Source organism: Heterodontus francisci, chromosome 4 (genome assembly GCF_036365525.1).
Source record: "Heterodontus francisci isolate sHetFra1 chromosome 4, sHetFra1.hap1, whole genome shotgun sequence".
Lineage (NCBI taxonomy): Eukaryota > Metazoa > Chordata > Chondrichthyes > Heterodontiformes > Heterodontidae > Heterodontus > Heterodontus francisci.
The window spans coordinates 145,018,352-145,034,001 of NC_090374.1; the positions used below are offsets into that span (position 1 = coordinate 145,018,352).

The 15,650-nt window shown below is 43.8% G+C and overlaps 1 protein-coding gene across 1 annotated transcript in view; it reads left to right on the forward strand.

Annotated features, from left to right (window-relative positions):
• The window catches only part of hacd4 (3-hydroxyacyl-CoA dehydratase 4), a 66,178-nt gene that overhangs the window by 22,565 nt on the left and 27,963 nt on the right, over positions 1–15,650 (forward strand). Inside the window, exon 2 of the mRNA XM_068030257.1 lies at positions 11,251–11,357. Coding sequence (XP_067886358.1) covers positions 11,251–11,357 — 107 coding nt within the window. The remainder of the gene's footprint in view (positions 1–11,250; positions 11,358–15,650) is intronic.

Below are 15,650 nucleotides of genomic sequence, written 5' to 3' on the forward strand. Positions count from 1 at the left end.
TTTAGTATAATGCAATGAGAAAGGGCTAATTAAGAACCTTGCCATAAAGGAGCCTTTGGGAAATAGTGACCACAATATGCTAGAACTTTACATTATGTTTGAAAGTGATATAGTTCGTTCTGAAACTACAGTATTAAATCTGAACAAAAGATGTTATGAAAGTATGTGGGCAAGTTGGCTATAGTAGATTGGGAAAATACACTAAAAGATTTCACAGTAGACAAGCAATGGCGAGTATTTCAAGAAGTATTACATGGGTCAACAACAAATATACATTCCTCTAAGACACAAAAACCAAACAGGAAAGATGAATCAACCATGGCAAACAAAAGAAGTTAAAGATTGCATTAGATCAACAGAAGTGTCTTATAAGGTTGCCAAAAAAATTGGTAAACCCAAGGATTGGGAGCAATTTAGAATCCAGCAAAGGATTACCAAGAAACTGGTAAAGAAAGGGAAAAGGAAGATGAATGCGAGCTTGAGGACCATAAAGATGGACTCATAGAGACTCTATGAGTCATAGAGTTTTACAGCACAGAAACAGGCCCTTCTGCCCAACGCACCTGCGCCGACCATCAAGCACCCGTCCTAACTGATACCATTTCCCCGCACTTGGCCTGTAGCCTTGTATGTTATGGTGTTTCAAGTGTTCATCTCAATACTTCTTGAATGTCGTGAGTGTTCCTGCCTCTACCACCTCTTCAGGCAGTGTGTTCCAGATTCCAACCAACCTCTGGGTGAAAGAATTTCTCCTCAATTCCCCTCTAAACTTTCTGCCCCTTACCTTAAATCTATGCCCCCTAGTTATTGACCCCTCCACTAAGGGAAAATGTTTCTTCCTATCTATCCTATCAATGCCCCTCATAATTTTGTATACCTCAATCAGGTCCCCCCTCAGCCTTCTCCGCTCCAAGAAAAACAATCCCAGCCTATCCAGTCTGTCTTCATAACTGAAATGCTCCAGCCCAGGCAACATCCTGGTGAATCTCCTCTGCACCCTCTCCATTGCAATCACATCCTTCCTATAATGTGTGACCAGAACTGTACACAGTACTCCAGCTGTGGCCGAACCAAAGTTTTATACAGCTCTGTCATAACCTCCCTGATCTTATATTCTATGCCTCGGCTAATAAAGGCAAATATCCCGTATGCCTTCCTAACCACCTTATCTACCTGTGCTGCTGCCTTCAGTGATCTCTGGGCAAGCACCCCAAGGTCCCTCTGACCCTGTGTACTCCCTAGGGTCCTACCATCCATTGTACACTCCATTGCCTTGTTAGACCTCCCAAAGTGCATCACCACACACTTCTCAGGATTAAACTCCATTTGCCACTGCTCCGCTGATCTTACCAGCCCATCTATATCATCCTGTAGTCTTAAGCTTCCCTCCTCACTATTTACGACACCAACGATTTTCGTGTCGTCTACGAACTTAGTGATCATACCTCCTACAGTCACCTCTAAATCATTAATGTACACTACAAACAGTAAGGGTCCCAGCACCAATCCCAGGCCTCCATTCACAAAAACAACCCTCTACCATCACCCTTTGCCTCCTTCTACTAAGTCAATTTTGAATCCAATTTGCCAAATTACCCTGGATCCCATGGGCTTTTACTTTCTTAACCAATCTCCCATTCGGGAACTTATCAAAAGCCTTACTGAAGTCCATGTAGACTACATCAACTGCTTTACCCTCATCTGCACATCTTGTTACCGCCTCGAAAAATTCAAACAAATTTGTTAGACACGATCTCCCCCTGACAAAGCCATGCTGACTATCCCTGATTAATCCCTGCCTCTCCAAGTGGAGATTAATCCTGTCTCTCAGAACTTTTTCCAAAAATTTCCCTACCACTGATGTTAGACTCACTGGCCTGTAATTACCTGGTTTATCCCTGCTACCCTTCTTGAATAATGGTACCACATTCGCTGTCCTCCAGTCCCCTGGCAACTCTCCTGTGGCCAGAGAGGATCTGAAAATTTGTGTCAGAGCCCCCGTTACCTCTTCCCTTGCCTCACATAACAGCCTGGGATACATTTCATCTGGGCCTGGGGATATATCCACCTTTAAGCACGCTAATACAGCCAATATTTTCTCCTTTACAATGCTAATTTGATCAAGTATATCACAATCCCCCTCCCTGATCACTACACTTACATCGTTCCTCTCCATAGTGAACACAGATGAAAAGTAATCGTTCAAAACCTCCCCTATGTCCTCCGGCTCCACACACAGATTGCCTCCATGATCATCCACTCGGCACTTCTGGCTGAGGATGTTTGCAAATGCTTCAGCCTTGTCTTTTACACTGATGTGCTGGGTCCCCCATCATTTAGGATGAGAATACTTATGGAGCTTCCTCCTCCTGTCAGATGTTTAATTGTCCACCACCATTCACGAATCGATGTGGCAGAACTGCAGAGCTTAGATCTGATCCGTTGGCTGTGGGATCACTTAGCTCTGTCTATCTCTTGCTGCTTCCGCTGTTTGGCATGCTTGTAGTCTGTGTTGTAGCTTCATCAGATTGATACCTCAGCATGGTGCTGCTCCTGGTATGCCCTTCTGCACCCTTCATCGAACCTGGCTTGCTGGTAATGGTAGAGTGGGGATATGCAAGGCCATGTGCTTACAGATTGTGGGTGAATACAGATCTGCTGCTGCTGATGGCCCACAGCCCCTTATGGATGCCTTGTTTTGCATTGCTGAATCTGTTCGAAATCTGTCCCATTTAGCACGGTGATAGTGCCACACAACACGATGGAGGTTATCCTCAATGTGAAGATGGGACTTCACCTCCACAAGGACCATGCAGTGGTCACTCCTACCAATACTGTCATGGATAGATGCATCTGCAACAGTTAGATTGGTGAGAATGAGGTCGAGTAGGTTTTTTCCTCCTGTAGGCTCCCTCACCAGCTGCCACAGACCCAGTCTAGCAGTTATGTCCTTTAGGACTTGGCCAGCTTGGTCAGTAGTTGTGCTACTGAGCCACTCTTCATGATGGACATTGAAGTCCCCCACCCAGAGTACATTCTGTTCCCTTGCCACCCTCAGTGCTTCTTCCAAGTGTTGTTCAACATGGGGGAGTGCTGATTCATCAGCTGGTGGGGGAGAGGGGTGAGCGGTAGGTGGTCATCAGCAGGAGGTTTCTGTACCCATGTTTGACCTGAAGCCATGAGACTTCATGGGGTCTGGAGTCAATGCCGCTTGTCTGATATTCAGTATTGGATGAACCAAAATTTCCTCCATTTAACTTTGGGAAGATAAAAGCCATTGGCTTCAGACCCCATCACAAACTCTATTGGATAGCCACTGACTCCATCACTTTGCCTACTCAAGGACTGAGGTTGAACCAGACTGCTCACAAACCTGGTGTCCTATATACCCTGAGCTCAGTCCGATCCCATATCCTCTCCATCATCAAGACCGCCTACTTCCACTTCTGTCAAATCACCCTTTTCCACTCCAGCCTCAGCACATCTGCTGCTGAAACCTATATCCATGCATTTTGTTACCTCTAGACTTGACTATTCCAATGCCAGCCTCCCACCTTACACCCTCCATAAACTTGAGCTCATACAAAACTCTGCCGCCTATATCCTAATTTAAACCAAGTCCTGTTCGCCCATCACCCAGAAGCAAGTTGTTTTTATCAGGGCCCAAGGTAAAATAGCTTGTCCACTCTCAGTTCACTTCTGGGTGGAGCAAATCTAAAGAGTAAGAAACTGCCAGTAATTTGACAGTAATTGGCAATCTCAAAGAGGCCAAAATGAGACTGGTGTGGGAAATAAAAATGCTCTTGAGTTGAAAGACTGGGGTAACATAAAGTCCTATTACCAGTGGAAAACAGCCAACTGTGAATTGGTCATCTGCTTCACAGCTTCTTTTCTACAGAATTCAATGAAGAAGATGATTAGGCAGGGTGTAAAATCGGTGGCCGATTCGCTATAATTTGTTTTTTGCCCAGCAATAAAAGTTAAAGTTACCCCCACAGGGTGAAGATTTCCTCTGTTTGAATTTGACGTGAAATTATAAACATGGATAGAATGAATGTGTTTATTACTTCACTTCAAATAGCAAACAATGGAAATGCTTCCCAATTGTGGAGGTAGCACAGAGGGAGTTTTATTCTCCATCTAAATCATGCAATATCTGAGGGGGAATACAAGATGTTGGTCTAGAAAAATTCTTGTGTTTAACATTAGTGGGATCTGTTTTAATGAATACAATATATATTTTGTTAATTTAAAAATGCAATTTGTGAAAGCTTTTGGCCGCTATTTATCCTTTCTAAAAGTACTTAGCTTCATCCAGAACTTGGGGTATATTCATCTCATTAAGTGAAGATCTTAACAGATTATCTGATCATCATCACATTGCTGTTTGTGGAAATTTGTTTTGCACAAAATTGTCGGCCGCATTTCCTACATTACAACACTACAAAAGTACTCCATTGGCTGTAAAGCACTTTGAGATGTCTGGTGGTCGTGAAGAACACTATATAAATGTAAGTCTGTCTTTTTCATTTTTTATATCATGATCATTGTCATTCTCAGCAAATACTCTCCAAACATCATCACAGCATCTCCCACACCTTTTAAAAAAATTCATTCAGGGATGTGGGCATCACTGGCCAGGCCAGCATTTATTGGCCATTCCTAATTGCCATTGAGAAGGTGGTGGTGAGCTGCCTTCTTGAACCGCTGCAGTCCATGTGGGGTAGGTATACCCACAGTGCTGATAGGAAGGGAGTTCCAGGATTTTGACCCAACAACAGTGAGGGAACGGCGATATAGTTCCAAGTCAGGATGGTGTGTGACTTGGAGGAGAGCTTACAGGTGGTGGTGTTGTTCCCATGCATTTGCTGCCCTTGTCCTTCCAGTTGGTAGAGGTCGCGGGTTTGGAAGGTGCTGTCTAAGGAGCCTTGGTGAGTTGCTGCAGTGCATCTTGTAGATGGTACACACTGCTGCCATTGTGCGTCGGTGGTGGAGGGAGTGAATGTTTGTGGATGGGGTGCCAATCAAACGGGCTGCTTTGTCCTGATGGTGTTGAGCTTCTTGAATGTTGTTGGAGCTGCACCCATCCAGGCAAGTGGAGAGTATTCCATCACACTCCTGACTTGTGCCTTGTAGATGGTGGGCAGGCTTTGGGGAGTCAGGAGGTGAGTTACTCGCCGCAGGATTCCTAGCCTCTGACCTGCTCTTGTAGCCACGGTATTTATATGGTTACTCCAGTTCAGTTTCTGGTCAATGGTAGCCCCTAAGATGTTGATAGTGGGGGATTCAGCGATGGTAATGCCATTGAATGTCAAGGGGAGATGGTTAGATTCTGTCTTGTTGGAGATGGTCATTGCCTGGCACTTGTATGGCGCAAATGTTACTTGCCACTTATCAGTCCAAGCCTGGATATTGTCCAAGTCTTGCTGCATTTCTACACGGACTGCTTCAGTATCTGAGAAGTCACGAACGGTGCTGAATATTATGCAATCATCAGCGAACATCCCCACTTCTGACCTTATGATTGAAGGAAGGTCATTGATGAAGCAGCTGAAGATGGTTGGGCCTAGGACACTACCCTGAAGAACTCCTGCAGTGATGTCCTGGGACTGAGATGATTGACCTCCAACAACCACAACCATCTTCCTTTGCGCTAGGTATGACTCCAGCCAGCGGAGGGTTTTCCCCTGATTCCCATTGAGCTCAGTTTTGCTAGGGCTCCTTGATGCCATACTCGGTCAAATGCTGCCTTGATGTCAACCTACCCCCTCTATCACCTAGAAGGACACGGGCAGTAGGCACATACAAACACCACCACCTGTAATTTCTCTTCCAAGTCACACACCATCCTGACTTGGAAATATTTTGGCGTTCCTTCACTGTCACTGGGTCGATGCCTGGAATTCACTATCTAACAGCACTATGGAAGTACTTTCACCACATAGACTGCAGTGGTTTATGAAAGCAGCTTGCCACTTCTCAAGGGCAATTAGGGATGGCAATAACTGCTGGCCTTGTCAGAGATACTCACAACCTGAGGATGAATTTAAAAAGTGTAATGTTATCATCAACTTGATTTAAAGACTTCGAAGGGACAACACTGGGTCAAGCTCTAGCAATGCGAGAATAAAGTAATGATACAAGTTAAAACAAAAACAGGCAGATTACTGGGTTATCACTTCAGAATTGATGGATAGTAAAAATTCGAAAAAGTTTTAAATTGATCACACTTCAGATATGACATTTCAAACTATGTTACAAAAGCAGAACAATATGTAAAGGGAAAGAAAACCATTCGACTTTTATTGTGTTTATTCTGACCTTGGAGACAATCCAGGAATTTGCAAACAGTTACTAAACTGCAGAAAACGCTCTGGATGACCTCAGGGTATGCCTGCTCACAGCTATTGGACCTTTGGCCTTTAGGGAGAATATTTCTTGTCTACTTCAATAGTAGACAAGCAGTGCTCCTTGGCTGCCTGTTAACTGTATTATTGTTATTTTTGATAGACTGGTAAAGAGGAACCAGTAGAATGAGGAAGTATAATTTGAAATTTCATAAATTTCCCTTTCAGCTACAATACTAAAGCAACATGAGTTAGTGATTAACCCTTGTATCATCGAGCTGCAGCAGTCTAGACTGCCACTAATCACTCTGCTATACCTCGTAAAAAGTATAACATCGAAACATTGAAAGATTTACAGTACAGAAGGCCATTCAGCCCACCATGTCTATGCTGGCTGAAAAAGTGCTATCCAGTCTAATCCCACCTTCCACTCTGGGCCCATTGCCCGGTAGGTAACAGCATCTCAAGTGCATATCCATGTGACAGCAAGTTTATGTTTCGTCATCTGACAGAATGTTTTATGTTTAGAGAATTTTAAATAGGCAGAAGGAAAAATCAGTTGTTCTTTTACATTTGAAAGTGATGTTCTCTTTTGCTAGGGCAAGCTGTTGGAGAGTGTATACTTTCCAGGGTCTGTGCTGTGTAGCCCTGTAGAGCACAGGAACACATAGTTAAGCCATTTTTAACACCAGAAATGGTAACACTTTGGTTTCATTAGTTAAGGATAGAATTTCAGATGGGAAGGAGCTATATACTCCATGGCATTAATGGAAATGACAAAGGTGATTAAATATAAAGGCCCTAAGCTTGCTCGTAACAGAGGCATCGCTTTATGTACTAAAGAGATATTGGTCCTGATTTTCCTTTCAATGTAATGGTAAGGCCGTTGGCGTTCACTATTATTTATGTGTAAATGGCACAGCAACTTTGAGCGAGGGGCAGATGCATGATTAAACTCAAAAATTCAAGAGTTGCTGACTGTGTTGTGCTGCTCCACCATTAGCTTTGAGTAAATGACATCACACTGCTTCACCATTAAGATGCATTGAATGTCCTATAGTTACTGCATTTGTATATGGTAGATATGAACTAAACTTGCAACAGAAAGCTAAGTCATGCCCATTCTTGTCTAAATACCATTTTAATGATGTGATAACTGTTAATTACTGCCAATCAATCTTATTGGCCCTGAAAATTAACTATTACCTATTTAGAGTCTCATTCCTTCAGTTTTTAATTGTTGGAGATTTAAAAATGGTCAAAATTAAAATTAAAATGTTTATTTTACATTTCATTTCTGTCTCTTTTTCTCTCTATCACAATCCAGTCTTTCTTTCCATCTCTTTATTTCCCTTTCTGTACCTGATTGTACATTAAATTCGCCCACTCGAATTTAACTTCCTTCACAGCCCTTGTGCTGTTAATTTGTCAGTCCTCCAATCTGATTGGTTAAGGAGAAATACAGTTGCTTGCCCTGTTCACTCAGGTCCCAGATGCACAGTTTCCAACTTGCCATTCAAAAATTTTAAAAGGTAATGTGCAAGGGCAAGTCCAAATATCAGCAGATGTTTTTATATGCCCTGCCACAACAAATTATGGCCATTTTTCTAATATGTTCAATTCCTGAAAATTGAATAAAGTTTTGTAGGATATTTTTGAAGAGTCCAATAACAAACCTTCACAAACCTAAGCACTCTTGAGTGAATGGATTCAATTAACCTAGTTAGACAGGTACTGATCTGATGTAGGAATTAAAGCACAGAATAAGGGCATTTGGTGCACTGTGTCCATACCTACACTGTCATTCGCACTAGACCAGAATATTCTACTGTTATCTCATTTCTCTGCTCTTTCCCTGTATCCAAAACTCAGTTCACCTTTGTCCAAATGTTGAAAGTTGGCTGTTTGCTAATACTAAAACATTTAAAAACGAAGATTAGGAAGTCCTAGACTTAAACTTCACTGTGTTGCAGAGGCAATCATACTGCCTTACTGTGATCATACTGGTGAGAAACTATCCTCAGAAGGTGGTGTCATGCTACTTGCTAGAGTTCAATGAGTTGTCATGATTCCCCTATTACACTGCAGTTTTTGTATTTTCCAGTATTATTTGTAGCAGTTCACTGGAGTGCGTAGTAAAAAAAACTTATTTGAAGGTTCCATTTCACAGTTGTAATAAATGTTATTTTGATTGCTTAATAAAGTAAACAATCACTGAAACATTTGTGTTTCGCAAGATTAAGGGCAATCATAATATAAATTTTGAAGATTATGAAGCAATTTGATAAATTAGATCTGCAACTTTATTATGTTTACAGTAGTGCAGGTGTATGTCATGGTTGACACAAGCATTACATGAGAGTAGTTATCTGTATCTCAGAAATACAAATGCTGCGATCTTCAGTTTTGGACAGACATGAGGTGAGCAGTGGGTAGTGCAACCCAGTGCTTGCCTGATGTCACTGGCAAGAGGTCAACCAATTTTCATGTCAAGCCTCATTAACGTCTTGTTCTAAATTGTGTATTTTAGGATCTAGTATGAGTAAACATTTAAAGCTAAATTTTGTTAGGGCAGCGGGGGCCCCAACAATGGGCCTGAAAGCTGGGGACAACCCTGCCTTGGATGTTTCCAGGACCCTCGGCCGCATTTTGGGCCCATCCGGCAACTAATGAGTTGCTGGCGGGACTCCCGTACCTTTAATGGATGACAGTTCGCCTCCAAGGGCTGCCGGCCAATCGGAGAGCTGGCAGCTCATCAGTCTATCACTAGGCTAGTAATCCAGAGGCCTGGGGACACAGGTTCAAATCCCACCACAGCAGTTGGTGGAATTTAAATTCAATTAATTAATAAAAATCTGGAATTAAAAAAAGCTAGTCTCAATAATGGTGCCATGAAACTGTCATTGATTGTTGGGAAAAAACCCATCTGGTTCACTAATGTCCTTGTGGGAAGGAAGTCTGCCCTCCTTACCTGGTCTGGTCGACACATGACTCCAGACCCACAGCAATGTGGTTGACTTTTAACTGCACTCTGAAATGGCCTAGCAAGCCACTCAGGTGTCTAGGGCAATTAGGGATGGGTAACAAATCCTGGCCTTGCCAGTGACATACTCAGCCCATGAAAGAATGGAAAAGTCTCAGCAGTGCAACAGGGATCGGTGGCCACTGTTGGGATTGCACCCAGCTGAGAGGACACAGCGATGGATGCCGCCCCCCACAACAAGGTGAGTGGGGTTGGGGGTCGCCGGGGACAGTTAGGTAGGCTCTAGCGATGGAGGGAGGTGGGGTGCAGAGGGTTGGTGAGAGCAGGTGGTGTTGCCACAGGGGTGGTTGTTGCCACCGTGTGGGGTTGCCCTCTGTGGGCCACAGATTGCCTGATTAGGAAGGCTCACCCCACCACCAAGCCTGCAGGGATGTCATCAGGGTTCACCAGATGGTATCCCCACGTGACAGAGGACCTTCCCCCCACCCCCACCCACTGGTAAAATGCCATGGCGGTGGGAACACGGCAAGTGCTCCACCCGCTGCCTTTTCTTGTCATTTTATGACCCCCTCTCCCTACCTTCCTTGCCTTCCAGCCTGTCCCTAGACGGCTGGTAAAATCCAGCCCATAGTGTGCAATATCCCTATAAAGTGTGTGTCATTCAGGGTGCAATGGAGGTTTCATCATATTGTGACAGCTCTAAACAATGTGTATGTGTACTAACCGAATTACAGCCTCAACAATGAATGATTGGTGTCATGGAGGCTCTTTGAGAAAGGTATAAGTTTTCATTTTCTCCTTGCTCTTAAACTGTTGTGAAATGTATTCATACTGCTACAGGTCCACAGCTGTAAGCAATCAACTTACAGCTTTGAGCTCACCTGGACATAACGCAGACATTGAATAATTATCCTCTCAGGCTTCAACAGGACGGACATATTCCAGATGGGAAAGTGTGTCAAAATCAGGCAACTCAGACAAAAGAAATCTTGAGGCAGTAAGAGATAAGAACTATTTTCAAATATCAGACTCTAGACATAGAGACAGTCATCAGACTGTGTTCTCCCTTAACACGCATATAAACCTAGAATGGCATTAAAACAAGTTCCCATGCAATCAAAGCATAAATTACTGAATAATGCAAATCAATAACTGAGAATTATCACAAACCCATTAAGAATTAAATGTGATTTAACTGAATGGAATTCCTTTTCTTGATAGATCCTTTGTTAAATCTTTAATTATTTACATTGTTTGAAAAATATGCAAAACATAGTATAAATTGACATACGTTCAATATTTATTGAAAGCTTCAATGCACTGTATCTATTCCATTGGGTGCTTTTTCATTGCCGTTGCTCTTTCTTGTTATCACCATGGAAACAACAGCAGCGGCCAACTGAAAGTGGTGAGACAATTTATATGTGGATTTATTGCAAGTGTGGCCTACAACTGAATAATCTCCAGTTTCTAGGATTCTTATAAATAGAGGAAGATAACGTGATGTTGAAGGATGAACCATTGGCTCCACTTATGGAGTCTTTGGTCTTCCAAACAAGTGGCCAGGAGCTCAAATTACAATCGCAAGTGTATCCAGTTCTTGGCTCGCTCATTAGTCAGTGCTCCAGAGTAAAGGTATTAGAAAATTGCCAAGACCAGTACAATTGTAGAAAGTCAGCTCCTGACATCTTGTTATAATATGGCATTTGTAAGTAAATAGCTAAAACAAGGCCTTCTTTATGACTGTGAAAGAGCTATTTAACTTTCTGTAAATGTTATTATGCCTCCATTATTGTCTGCCAGCACGAAGAAGCATCACCTCAACTCCACGGCTCTATTCTGTAGTCCAAGATTTTGCTAAATTAATATTAATACTCATTTTAAAAACAACTTAAAATTGTTTTTATTCCTTTTTCTCAGATATGGATTGAAGATCTTGTATCTTTTCACATATAATCTGATACAGTTCTGTGGACACTCGTGGATATCTTCAAACATAACTGCCAGATTCTTGACATTTGGTGAAGGTAATACTTTCCTACTGGAGATACCCAACAGCATTTTCTCACATTGAATATTGGGGAATGTCTATTTTCTGAGTTTGCTTTCTGCACGGACCAGATACTGAATGCAGATATTGATATTTTCTCATAAACTTTTCAAACATAAAGAGTTCTGAAGAAGGATCATATCCGAATCGAAAAGTCAACTTTGATTCTCTCTCCACAGATGCTGTCAGACCTGCTGAGTATTTCCAGCACTTTCTGTTTCTAGTCCTCTAAATGACATCTGTGGATTTTCCCTTTAAATACTGGAGTTGAGATTGTATTATGCGAGTCCTCATCACACCCACTGCCGTCCATTGGATGCCAAACCCAAAAGTAAAATGGCAATGAGGTGCCGGTGTTAAAATGTCACTGACAGACATGCTGAACTTGCTTCCGGGTTTATTATGTGACATTGGAAACCACCTGCGCACCATCCTGTCCACTCCTAACGTGCTTCCAAGTTAATATTGAGGCCTAAACCTCTTTAAACTACTTACTGTGTATGTATAAAATAATGAAGAATCCAAGTCTTTAAGGTTTATGTTGCTGGACTAGTAATCCAGAGAATGTGAGTTCAAATACCACCATGGCAGTTTGAGAATTTGAATTCAGTTTAATAAAAAATACCTGGAAATAAAAAAGTTGGTGTCAGCAAAGGTGACAATGAAGCTACTAGATTGTCATAAAAACCCAACTGGTTCACTAATGTCCTTTAGGGAATCGAAGCTACCGTCCTTACCCAGGCTGGCCTATGTCTGTTTGGCTCTTAACTGTCCTCTGAAGAGACCTAGTAAGCCATTCAGTTGTAATTAGGGATGGGCAATAAATGCTGGCCTTGCCAGTAACACCCACATACTAAGAATGACGACATTCAAAAAATGTTTTCCATCGTGATTCTTACCCAAGAACTGCTTGCAGACACATGGAACATTGCAGGTACAAAAAAGGTAAGACTTACGCCTGTTAACTGTAGAACATTAATTCAGGATGTAAATTCAAAGGGAGTCTCCGTAGAAACTGGCACATGGTGCAGGCTTGCCCTCACCAGCAGCTCAAGGAGTGGAACATTCGGATTTTCCTGATGGGAGTTCCTCCCCCTCATTTGAATAGGTTACTGGTTCATGAAAAGCTTGTCCAGAGAACTTGGCAAGTAGCAAACATGGCTGGGGGGTGTAAGCTGCAGAGCACCATTTTCTGACTCCCCACTGTTAGAGGGGCATCCTGTTGCTGTTAACTTTGAGAAATCAGGACTAGGATATACTTGAGGAACAAAAGTGTTGTTATATCTTTGCAATGATAGAGTCATTTTGAACAGTTTAGAAATATATTTTGAGAATTTTAGAAATTCAGTTCACCCCTTTTGCCAACTCTGAGGTGTTTCTCTCCCAGTTCTTTTTAAGTTGCTGCATACTTAATTATCCATTCAAAAACAGCCAGATTATTAATAGCTGGTCCCAGAGCCTGATCGCTGCTGTTTAGTGCAAGGTACGACACCAGCATACCCAGAGCAGTCCCTTGGTACTGCTGGGTCCGTCAATGCATGAGACTGAAGTTTGTTCCCTTCAGCTTTCTGATGCAGTGCACTGGAGAACCAACCGTTTGCATCAGAGCAAGCGCACCTTGGTGGACTCAAAGGGCTCAATTTTAATTGCTCCTCCTCCGACCCTCTGCCACCAAGAAGTGTGGGCAGTGATTAAAATATCATGATCAAGCAACTCGATCACAACCCAACCCCATTCCCATCCCTTTAAATTTTAATATGCAGAAATACAGAATACAGAATATACAGCTACAGGAGAAATGCTGTGAACAACAGATGCCCCTCTACATTGCTTTCATTGATCTCACCAAAGCCTTCGACCTCGTCAGCAGACGTGGTCTCTTCAGACTACTGGAAAAGATTGGATGCCCACCAAAGCTACTAAGTATCATCACATTCCATGACAATATGAAAGGCACAATTCAGCATAGCGGCGCCTCATCAGACCCCTTTCCTATCCTGAGTGGCATGAAACAGGGCTGTGTTCTCGCACCTACACTGTTTGGGATCTTCTCCCTGCTGCTCTCACATGCGTTCAAGTCTTCAGAAGAAGGAATTTTCCTCCACACAAGATCAGGTGGCAGGTTGTTCAACCTTGCTCGTCTAAAAACGAAGACCAAAGTACGGAAAGTCCTCATCAGGGAACTCCTTTTTGCTGACGATGCTGCATTAACATCTCACACTGAAGAGTGTCTGCAGAGACTCATCGACAGGATTGTGGCTGCCTGTACCGAATTTGGTCGAACCATCAGCCTCAAGAAAACGAACATCATGGGACAGGACGTCAGAAATGCCCCATCCATAAATATCGGCGACCACACTCTGGAAGAGGTTCAAGAGTTCACCTACCTAGGCTCAACTATCACCAGTAACCTGTCTCTCGATGCAGAATTCAACAAGCACATGGGAAAGGCTTCCTCTGCAATGTCTAGACTGGCCAAGAGAGTGTGGGAAAATGGCGCACTGACACAGGACACAAAAGTCCAAGTGTATCAAGTCTGTGTCCTCAGTACCTTGCTCTACGGCAGCGAGGCCTGGACAACGTACGTCAGCCAAGAGCGACGTCTCAATTCATTCCATCTTCACTGCCTCCGAAGTATCCTTGGCATCAGGTGGCAGGACTGTATCTCCAACACAGAAGTCCTCGAGGCGGCCAACATCCCCAGCATATACACCCTACTAAGCCAACGGCACCTGAGATGGCTTGGCCATGTGAGCCACATGGAAGATGGCAGGATCCCCAAGGACACATTGTACAGCGAGCTCGTCACTGGTATCAGACCCACCGGCCGTCCTTGTCTCCGCTTTAAAGATATCTGCAAACGCGACATGAAGTCCTGTGACATTGATCGCAAGTCGTGGGAGTCATTTGCCAGCAATCGCCAGAGCTGGCGGGCAACCATAAAGGCGGGGCTAAAGCGTGGCGAGTCGAAGAGACTTAGCAGTTGGCAGGAAAAAAGACAGAAGCGCAAGGGGAGAGCCAACTGTGTAACAGCCCCGACAACCAATTTTATCTGCAGCACCTGTGGAAGAGTCTGTCACTCTAGAATTGGCCTTTATAGCCACTCCAGGCGCTGCTTCACAAACCACTGACCACCTTCAGGCGCTTACCCATTGCCTCTCGAGACAAGGAGGCCAAAGATCGAAATCAGATCCTACAGAAATCAGGCCACTGACAGGTTTCCCTTAAAAGGTGGCCTGATTAATATTCCAAAATCGGAGTCTGATGACATCCCCAGTAGCTTGAATTAAATTTAACTGGAAGTGAGGGGCAGGTGTGAACTGTCAACTGCCCACAGCTGATCCGAGGTGGGCAATGCCGGCTCCTGACTCCCAAAGGTAAGTGCTAAAGGTTTGCTGTTCTAGGCCCCACAAAGAAGCCATGAAGGCATGAAACTGAGTCACCCTTCCGAGTGTAGGGGATTGTTCATACAGGTCCCTGGTTCTGGCCTCCTGCCGCTCATTCTCCCTCTGCCTGCCGACAAAGCTGTCAATTTATCTGGCGGGGTGTTGGAAGGCAGCCCAACATAATTTTAATGAGGTCTTCCCTTAAAATCGGCAAGGTTACAACTTCCCCGGTTCTACCGGGTTCTTCACCCAATTATGGGCTCCCCTGAAACCTTTTCAGCTTCCCATTAATATCAGGGCTTAATTGTTGGTTAGTTTGTGAATATTAAAGCAATGATTGCTTGGCCTGGACTTTCCTCCTTTATCCTGCCCCAAAGTGAGAAAATCCTGCCCTCTATCCAACCCACTCCAAGTGGGAAGGCTGCCAAATACTTCTTCACTACACCGCTAAATGTAAAATGGGGCCTGCAAATCTGGTCCATTCGTCACCCTACGCTGATCCCAGGGACCACCAGGAGAGGAATTGTGCTAGTCCCTGCAACAGTGGTGGAAGGCTCAATGACACCTTTCTTGGAGAGCCGTGATGGCCCATTTATGGGTTCCTCTCTCTATTCACACAATCCAGCATTCACTGGATGAAGACCTTGGGCTGGATTTTATAAGCTCGCAGCTGAGATAGGTGGCGAGCTTCAAAAATGGCGGTCCGCCTGCACGGGTTGGACATCGCGGAGGCACTGCAATATTCAGCGTAGTAGCTCATTTAAATAGCCGGAGCAAACCACTCCCTCCCTCCCCCTCGATGGCGTGGAAGGGGCCACGGTCCGTCCCCAGCAACAGTGTCAGGCGCCGACGCCATTTTTAAAGGGCTTTGAGCCCTAAATTGA